This window comes from Budorcas taxicolor, chromosome 16, assembly GCF_023091745.1.
Source record: "Budorcas taxicolor isolate Tak-1 chromosome 16, Takin1.1, whole genome shotgun sequence".
Lineage (NCBI taxonomy): Eukaryota > Metazoa > Chordata > Mammalia > Artiodactyla > Bovidae > Budorcas > Budorcas taxicolor.
This window is the reverse complement of record NC_068925.1, coordinates 6193296-6203130: the sequence shown is the minus strand read 5'-3', so window position 1 is coordinate 6203130 and position 9835 is coordinate 6193296. Positions and strand designations below refer to the sequence as shown.

The window sequence follows — 9835 nt, the reverse complement described above, 5'->3', positions numbered from 1 at the left end:
ATCAGGATATACTTCAGCATACCTTCTACCTTGAGAGAAAGAGATTTAAACCAACCGAATTTGATATGGAAGTTGATGCACGCCTGCCAGTAACAAAAGATGCACTGACCTATAAAAAGTCTTTTAATATATATTCCAGGATGGCCAATACAAGCTGGTTAGGTAATTTAGCCCTTGTGAAGAGTTCTTTTAACAGTCCTATAAAAATGCTTTACCTTATTTTTTTTTTTAAAAAAAGAAATCTACATTGACAAAAAACACATCCACCAATGGGCTTTTTTTCCTTTCCATTTTCAGGTTTGCAAGATAATTAAAAATACATCCATATGCATCTCTAGGCACACTGCTGCCCATCAGTTAATCAGTTTTGGCAATACACTGCACAGAGGCATACCACCACTGGCTTCTGACATTAAATTAGCTTTGAGCTTATTGGCTATTCCTACAACTGGAGGCAACTTGGAACCCAGGCCCTGGAAAGCATTTGCAGGATTTACTACCCGTTTGCCTGACACCTTTTCAATGGTGAGAGGTCTAGGAACAGATTTGCTAATCCAAGGGTGTCTTAATGCTTGAGCTGGGGTCAAGCGGGCAGCGGGGTCCCAGTGGAGACATCTTTTCAGAAACTCGATAAAGGAGCAGTCCTCACAGCCTTTCAGCGCTGTCACCCAATCTTTGCTGCCCGGGGGACCCCGCTTCTTACCCCTCCGGGAACGGCCTCCCACAAGCACAGCCCTCCCATCGGCCTGCGTGGTCACAGAACAGTAGCGAGGCAGGCCCTTGGAGTTAATAAAGTACTTGGCACGTTTGGATTGTTCCAGAAGTTTTGCCGGTGGCATCCCCAGAAGTTCCATCATACAGGCCAGCTGGTCTCCTTCATCCTCTCCAGGGAAGAGCGGCTGCCCTGTTAAGAGTTCTGCAAGGATGCAGCCAAAACTCCATATGTCGATGGGTGTGCTGTAGCGGCTTCCCAGGATGATCTCCGGGGCTCTGTAAAACCGAGACTGGATGTAAGTGTACAGCTTCTGGTACTCGAAACAGCTGGAGCCGAAGTCAATGACCTTGGTTGCGCTGCGCCCGTGCTGTTTCAGGAGAATGTTTTCTGGCTTTAGGTCACAGTGAATGATCTTGTTTTTGTGGAGCGCATCCAGGGATTGTAAGATGGATTGAGCAAACTTGCGAACTAACTGGATGCTAAAGCCCTGGAACTTGTTTTTTTTAATGAGCTCATAAAGGTCTATGCTCAGCAGTTCAAAGGCCATGCAAACATGGTTCCGGAATGTGAAACTTTCTAGCATGTGAATAACGTTCATGCTACCGGTTTTATCCTGCTTTTTAAGATGCTCCAAAATCCGGATCTCCTCGGCCGCTTGGCGATGGAAGCGCTTTTCATTGCGCACCATCTTCAGGGCCACGTACTGTCGAAGTTTGTGATCATAGACCCGGGCTACCTGCCCAAAACTGCCCTTGCCAATAATTTTCAGCACCTCATATCGATAAGCTAGATGGTCTCGAGGCACGTGAATATAGGACCCATCTGCGTCGTCATACCCGCTGTTATTAGGACCACCAATAACTCCATGTCTTTTTTTGGCATTTGGACCCACAAAGTAAATTTCTGGATAATTGACAATTTCCAGCTTCTCATAAGCAGTGAGGTGATGCTTATATTGCTTCAGGGCCTGTTCTGGAGTCAGAGGCACCACTTTGGATGGTTTGGATGAACTGCTGGATTTCACTGTATTCAAACTATCCGAGCTTTTACCCTGAGAGGCGGTGGGAGAGCATTTTTCAGAATCGTTGATACCATCCGACTGAAGGTTGTCGGCTCTTCTGATGCCAAATTCTTGAAATAGCTGTTCTACCTTCATCTCACCTCCATTCAGAAAGCGTTGAGTAGGATCTCTTGTTAAATGCTCAGTGGTGATCTATGGCAAAGAGAAACGAATCTATGTTAAAGTCACTAAAAACAGTGGAAGGACGAAAGAATCATCCCCTGGACTGAACAAAACAACAAAACATGTCCAGGTGTGTAGTTAAAAGACCCAAAAGTGAGATAAGAAAAGCAGGCATCCCTAGAAACTTATGCTATGCTAATCTTTAGACTCCGTGACTTATGGGCACCCCAACTCCCTACATATGTATTGCTTTGTTTCAGACAAGATGGCCATCTTACCATACCGTAAACATGCTAGATTCCTTCTAACAGGTGTGTCTTCCTACTGAGGATCTTTTCAGCGCATTCACTTGAATCCTACACTCTGTCAAAGCCCAATTCTCGTCCCCTCTCTCATCTACTCAAAGCTACTCCAAGCCCACACTAACTGTGGCTCCACTCACGTCTTAACTGTAGCTTTTCCATCTACCGTATAATCTGGCACCTGATTATATACATACTGCCCTACACTGTTCACACTTGTTTGAAGTATCTTCCCAAATCTTAAGGGCACGTATCAGGAGCAAAATAATGCATCTTACAGAGTTTGGTAAATGATAAAGGGACGGAGGAAGGATGTGAAGCCAGGGCTTCTGACTCCTTCAGAACGTTACTGTAACTTGGCGCCAGCTTCTCCTGGTGTCTGCTCTCACTCTCCAGTAGGGCCTGAGTGCTGATCGTGGCCTGCAATCAACCAAGGCCTCATCATCTCCTCCCAGGGCCTCAAATAAACCATTCCATCTTTCTACCTCCCTTCACCCGATCACAAAAGTTCTAATCCAGAGAAGACTCTTGAGACCATTGAGGCCGATTCTTTCCGTATCTGATGAGGAACAGTGAGAATCCAAGGCCCCTGTGGAAAGGGGCCTTTCCTAAATAAAGACAGCCTCCTTCTTTCCTTCTCTCTCTCCCAGGCTCACAGACACATGCAACACTCTTCCTCAGCAATAGCCTACGCGACAGAGGCACGCAACTCTTTTGACTTGATTTTACATCACCTTTTTCTGCAAGGAACAGTAACCCACAGAAGAAAACTCTACTTATTGCATATCTCTGAAATAAGATTCTTTGAAAATAGAAGGGAGAAAAAGAGCAAAAAAACCAAACACCACAAAAAAGAGAAAAATGTAAGAAGGTGCTAAGAAGAAAATAAAGGGGAAAAAATGCTAAATCTGCTGTTCAAAAAAAAAATTCCAGGATAGTTCTAAGAACAATTTTTTTTAATGGATCTGAAGAACTGTACCCCTGATGTGTCTGAGAGCCTCTATGATCATTTCAGGGGAGCTCTGAGCTATAGTTATGATCTCTCAAAATATGATACAAATTATAAGGTAATGATCCAAAGTGGCCAAACATTTAAAAAACAGAATTGTAACAAGAGCTAAATAAACAACTCCTAGTTATCTACATAAATAAAAATATAAATACAAACAAAGAAAGGGATAAAAAAAATTAAATGTCAGCATATCTAGGTAGACCCTAATTTAGCTACAAAAGCAGGATATTAGTTCCAGCCTGTTCCTTTTAGGTCCTATAATCAATTTAAACATTTATAGAGTACTATAGTTACAAAAATGAGGCATTGCACCATCTTACAAGCAAAGCAGCCAGTACAACTGTAGCCATATTTTGACATTGGGTTTCTAAATAAAGAGGCAAGATACGGACCAGGAGAGATCTCTGATACCAAAATAGAGAATGATCGCTAGTCAGAAAGTGCTAAAATGTAAACATAATGCAGCATTTTTCTTATCATCAATTAAGTCAAATAATTACTCTTGTTTTTAGCGATGTTCACTACTAATATAAAAGTAGTAGTGAACAATTGAGATCACCAAAAAACGGGTTATCTCAAGGCTCTACAATCTATTAGGAGACATGCTTTGCTGAACTAAACAATTATAATTGTTTGATTTTAGCTAGATATACACAACAAAACCGAACATCTGCATGCATCTCAACCAGTTTTCCTTAACATTTTTATTATCTAACCTAAATGCATCTAAATATTTATTTACTCTAAAGTCTTGGGGACACATTCTTAAAAAATATGAAGTCAGAGGCCTTGGCTGGGGTGGCTACACTGCTCAGAAACTTGGTCCCAGGACAAGTAAAACCTTTAGACCAGTTTCTTAGCCCTGATTTCTCCATCTGTAAAATGTGGATAATACCTCCTTGTAGTATGTTATGAGAATCAATTAATTATATATGTGAAAGACATTCGCAAATGATAAAACAGGTTAAAAATACTGATAACAATTAGGGAAAATTCTCAACACAGTAAGGTTTAAACTCTGATACACCCTCCCTTCCCCATCTAGCTTATCTTTTCTCTCTGTGGTGCCTTCCTCTGTGGCTCCAGACTCCCCCTCCACCAGATGTCTGGCATTAAATATGCCTTCTGCTCCAAGAAGGGCTTCTTGATTGGGCTTCTCTTAGGATGCATGGGAACACTTCACCCACTTTCTCCCTCACATAAAACCTGCTTGCGATTTGCTATACAATTTAATGTGCTCTCCAGAGCTATTTGAACTTTAATAGAAGACTAACGTCTTAACCCAAAGGAAAGACTCTCTAGGAACTCGACAAGCTGGTAGGAAAGCTATCTGTGGTCCAGGGTCCATCCCTGGCTACTTCACCTAACTCTGCCTACAAGGAAGGCTGTCCTGGCTCTCGAGGTCTTCATTTCTGTTTGTGATCAAGAGAGGGTCTCAGCTTAATAAGAACAGATATACAACAGAAAATTAACTGCCATTGAACTATTACAATAAGGACTCATTTGGATTTGCTGACTCGTGGTTTTTCCTTAAAACGAGCCTAAATCTCTCTCTCTGCAATTTAAGTATTACTTTGCTCTCGGACTCACACAGGAGTGTCCAAATTTCCATGCTAAAGCTCTTCAGATATCTAAAAGGGTTGTTTTGCCCCACCATTTTTCTGTAAACTCATCATCCCCCATCGCAACCTCCACCTCACACGGCTTGTGATCCCACGTTCTCAACACAGGCTGCACTTTGTGCAAGCGTGGCTCCCAGAACAAAACCCGACACTTCAGGTTTAGGCCCCCATGGATTGTCAAGTTCTGAATCTCCAATGCATCTGAAGAATTCCAGGAAGGAATTTTTCCACACAGGGAGGGGTTCTTTTCTTAGCTTTCTTTCCTTTCTCGTAAATAACTCAAATACTGGCCTGAATCAATTATGTATCAAATCTGCTGTGCTATAAATAAAATCTTTCTTTCATTGTTCTAGAAGAATCTACAATTCCACACACATGTTAAAGTAGTTATAGAACACCACCCTCTCACTCTCGACCCTAAATCTCTGCAACACAAAGCTGACCTATTAAAAGCCTAGGAGCATTTATCATTTACAATGAGAATGTAAGGCATCTCGGATAAACAACGAAGCTAAAAAATTTTGTGAAACGAGCAGTAGGGTCTTGGAGTCATGGCATAACGAGCTACAAGTGTCACTAAGAGGAGAAGCACTTTAAAAAACAAAGGTTTATTTCTTTTTAAGTTAATCTGTTTATTCTTGGCTGAGCTGGGTCTTCATTGCTATGTGTGGGCTTACTCTCATTGCAGGGCACAGGCTCCTGGGTGCTGGCTCGGGGGCTGTGGTACCCGGGCTTAGCTGCTCCACAGCAGGCACAGTCTTCCTGGCCAGGGACTGAACCTGTCACCTGCACTGGCACACGGATTTTTAACTGCTAGTCCACCAGGGAAGCCCTCAACAGTACTGTTTCAGCAAAGTTTGCAAAGACACTATTGGGTTAGAACATAAAACCTTGTTTCTGAAATTGTATTACTGTGAGTATCATAGAGTAAAAAAATTCATTTTGATCCTGAAACACAATTTAATTGTCCTACTAGACAGCTTCCCTGGTGGCTCAGATGGTAGTCTGCCTGCAATGCAGGAGACCTGGGTTTGATCCCTGGGTCAGGGAGATCCCCTGAAGAAGGAAACAGCAATCCACTCCAGTGTTCCTGCCTGGAAAATCCCATGGATGGAGGAGCCTGGTGGGCTACACCCCATGGAGTCACAAAGAGTCAGACATGACTAAGCAACTGACACACACACAGTGATTAGCACTGGCCAAATAATGGCCAGTGCTAAAGTTAAAATGGCCTATTATCTATATTCAATTATCATCTCCAAATTCTCTAGCGTTCTTTCCAAAATAATGTATATTAGAAATAATTATGCGATTTTATTTTTAAAATATTTATAAATTATACATAATTTATATCAATTGATAAATGATTTAGCTCTTAATTTAAAAAATTAGTTAAAATGTATTTTAAGTCACATGAAGACCAACTGCAAAAGTTTCCTATAGAGATATGCTAATTGTCAGCAAGTAACTGAGAAATCTGATCATCAACACAAGGACTACATACATGGTTCTGGAGTTTTCAGAAGTTTTTATACATTATAAAAATAAGCTGGCAGAGAATGGAAAGGAAACTTATTGCACTCCAGAAAGGAGATGAAAAATAGAGTTACTGGCCTTCCAGATATATTTAGCCCATATTCTGTAATATTACTAGGCATGAAAGCCATGAAAAAGTTGATTTTTAGTGGCAAAGCTGACAAAACAGCTGGGAAGGACTATGAAAAATGCAACCAGTTCTTTATATAGAAATAATTTTAGGTCTTAAACAGAAATGTGAAGGAGAATTATTGATAAATTAATCAGCTCAATTATTCAATTTGTTCATTAGATGACATGCAGCAAATTTTAAAACCACAGGATAGCTTCTCCCTGTCATGGAACTTGTCCAAACCCTACTCTCCCTACCACTCTATGTGTGCCAAGGGAGTAAGAATTAGTTTCTATTATTACCTTAATGAAATGGTGTCAAAAGCTAAATGTCTGCAAGCTCCAAAATGAATAAATGCATTAAAACCAAACTGTACTGTTCAAGTTTTATTTATGATCTATAAAATGGTTCTCTTAAGCATACTAATAAGCTAGGACTGCATTTCTACCTTGCAGAAAAAAACATACCTCTAAGTTCAGAGGTATTTCCTGTTTCTTATTTCTGTTAAAATGAGCCATCATAATACACTCCATATATTTATCATTCTATTAAAAAAAATAACCATTATCTAGACAAAAGTAGCATGCTATTTTTTTTTCCTACTTATCCCAGTGATTGGAAGGAATACATGGGTTCCAAATCAAAATCATTCTGAAAAGCTAAACTTGGACCTCAGAACCTGTTATTTCAAAGTTAAGAGAAACCAAAAAGAAACCAAAAAAAAAGCCTGGGTTAACCAGTGAGATATAACTGTACCTTGATCATTCAAAGTAGATCTTCCTCCTTTACAGAAGGACCATTAAAGCTCAAAGCATTACTTCATTTACTTACATTTAGTCTTCTGGGTAGAGGTGGTTCAAAAGGATTGCAGGGTACATTTGAACAGGGTGGGCATTTGGTTTCATCATTCATCATGAAGGTATCATAGACACCATTCCCCAATCTAGTTGAAAGGATTACAGATAAAATCTGTCAGTAACTAAAGTAAATAAATTTGTATTTCCCAAACACCTTGTGTTTTAACTACTTCTTATCTTCTACAAAGAATAATTAATACAAGCAAATGTCCACTCTGTACATACACTACTGTGTGTACAACAGACAGCTAGTGGGAAACTGCAGTGTGTATATACACAGGGAGCTCAGCTGGCACTGTGATGACCTAGAGAGGTGGGACTGGGGCGGGGTTAGGGCGGGAGGGGATCTGTGTGCACCTGTGGCTGGTTCACACTGCTGTACAGCAGAAACTAACACAACCCTGTCAAGCAAGTATATCCCAACAAAAATGTTTATGGTGGGAAAAAAAATGTTCACTTCGAATTTTGGCACTGAACACCAACTACAGAGGAAGCAAAGGAAGAGAGGAAGTTCAACTTTTCTCTTTTTGTAGCTAAAGAAATAAAAGTATTTCTAGGTTTGTATTTTGAAAGAGTTAAAAATAATTCTTACTTTCTGAATGTTGTTGAGGATAAGGACTATCAAAGGATCTCATTTAACTTACTACTTGAAAACAAAGACTAGTTTAAATACTGAAGCCTAAAAGCTAACTAGAACAAACGAGACGGAGGACTATATTTTCAAAGACATGGATTTTAATTTCAGCTCTAAAACTGGCTACACCAGCTCCCTCTCTGAGCCATTTTCAACACAGTTGTAAAGGGAAGAATAGTTCCATTCTACACCTTTCTGGGTCTTACAAGCAAGGAATAAAAGGCCTTCTTAGGGCTGCCTTCTCTTTACTTGCCTACTTAACATCTATCTAATTTATAGAAAAATACAGTGACTTCTACAGCAAATACTAAAGAAATTCTCCAAATTACAAGCATTTCACATCTTTTTATCCACTTAATTTTCCAGTGGATGGTGGAAACTAAATGCCAACTGATTACAGATTATTTCTCTGTACTTTAAAACTGTGTCTCCACCTCTGGAAGGGAACCCAAAAGATGGAGAAGATTTCTTTAATCCACAAGATGGCCCTGAATAACGTACTTCATCTGCCACCAAGAACACAGATTTCCAGAAACACACATCAGCACTTCATTGTACATGATATACTATGAATGCAATGATAATGACCCAGCTGCCAGGGAAGAACTTTTTTAATCTTTAAAAGCACGCTGCAATAATTCAGTGGCTTGTAAAAACTGTTTCGCAGAATTAGTTCTAGAGTTTTCTTAATCAATGTGTTACAGAAATAGAGGTTTTTTAAAAGCTTAAAAAACAAACCCTAACAACCCACTACAAATATTTTTGGAGTGTTCTCTTTTTAAAAAACAGTCACGTTCTGATAGAATAATGTCTTTAATGGGGACTGCTTCGCTGACAAGAACCAAAAATTCTGGATGCGACTGATTCTTTGCCAACAGCAGGAATAAAACAAACACAATGGGACAGACGTCCACATTTACAGAGAAAGACAGATGGAAGACCTGCAAGATTTCCTATAAAGAGCCAAAGGAAGTGTCCAAGCAAATGAAGTGGGGAGTGGGGGGGGGGGGTCCCTTCTATTAAGGTGTAAAATACAATGCAAGGTGGAGAAACTCTCAAAACAGGATCCACAGAAAAGCCCTACCGGGCAGAGCCCCTCACCTGCACGCCGAGGCCAGACCACACCCCTCACGGCAAAGTCCTCGGTTATCACCTGGTTATCCCCCCCAGTTTGCTAAGAAGCCCCACCAAAAGTCCCAGCTTCTCGGACTTCTTGACCGTACATCCCCGATCGTGGGATTCAGAGGGAACCCCAGGGTGGGAATTATTTCCCTGGCCTGCTCCCTCACTGGGCTCGGGAGGAAGGCAGCGTGTGGAGAAGAAGGCGGCGGGCCAGAGACCCTTCCCTAACCCTCCCGCTGGGGGTTCGCTCAGCCTCCAGCCCGCCCATCCCCGCCTCGCTCACCGGGACGCCCCAGCCCGTTACGCCCGCGGCGCCGTTACCTCCGCTGCTGCGGCGGGAGTGCGGCCCCCGGCGGCCCCTCATCCTTCCGCCCGGGCCCTCGAGCCGTGCCTCCCATCCCGCAGCTCGGGACCCCGCTGTGGGGAGGGGCGGCGGTTGGAGAGGCGGGCGGGCGGGCGGGCGGCGTCCACCTGCGCCGCGGCGGCTGCCTCCCGGGCCGCGACGCTGCCCCGGGAACTCTCGTCTGGACACCGGCACTCCGCGCGCGTTTGCTCGGAACTGGCCCGGGTCGGGAAGAGCGAGAGGAGCAGCTAGGGAGGGAGGCGGGCGGGGGAGCGGCGCGGTCGCCTAGCAACCGCGGCACGCCCCGGGAAACGCCTCTGCTCAAGTACGCGGTGACGCACGGGGGCGGGGCCGAGCGTCCTCCGCCTCGGGGCGCGCCTCCGGGAAGCGCCTGTGG

The 9835-nt window shown here is 42.7% G+C and overlaps 1 protein-coding gene across 1 annotated transcript; it reads right to left on the bottom strand.

Moving 5' to 3' along the window:
- Positions 1 to 236: 236 nt before the first annotated feature.
- On the bottom strand, positions 237 to 9493 carry DYRK3 (dual specificity tyrosine phosphorylation regulated kinase 3). The gene is made up of 3 exons (XM_052654013.1): positions 9417 to 9493; positions 7314 to 7425; positions 237 to 1928 (listed from the first exon to the last, which is right to left on the bottom strand). The coding sequence occupies exons 1-3, from the start codon at positions 9491 to 9493 to the stop codon at positions 354 to 356; spliced, it is 1764 nt and encodes a 587-aa protein (XP_052509973.1). The 3' UTR covers positions 237 to 353.
- Between the last annotated feature and the right edge of the window lie 342 nt (positions 9494 to 9835).

Excerpts from the sequence above, each read along its gene's own strand:
- DYRK3 (XM_052654013.1), bottom strand. The coding sequence starts at position 9,493 with ATGGGAGGCACGGCTCGAGGGCCCGGGCGGAAGGATGAGGGGCCGCCG. Across the intron at positions 7,426-9,416 it reads CTCCCGCCGCAGCAGCGGAG|ATTGGGGAATGGTGTCTATG; the intron begins GTAACGGCGCCG and ends CCTTTCAACTAG. Across the intron at positions 1,929-7,313 it reads CTCTACCCAGAAGACTAAAT|ATCACCACTGAGCATTTAAC; the intron begins GTAAGTAAATGA and ends TCTTTGCCATAG.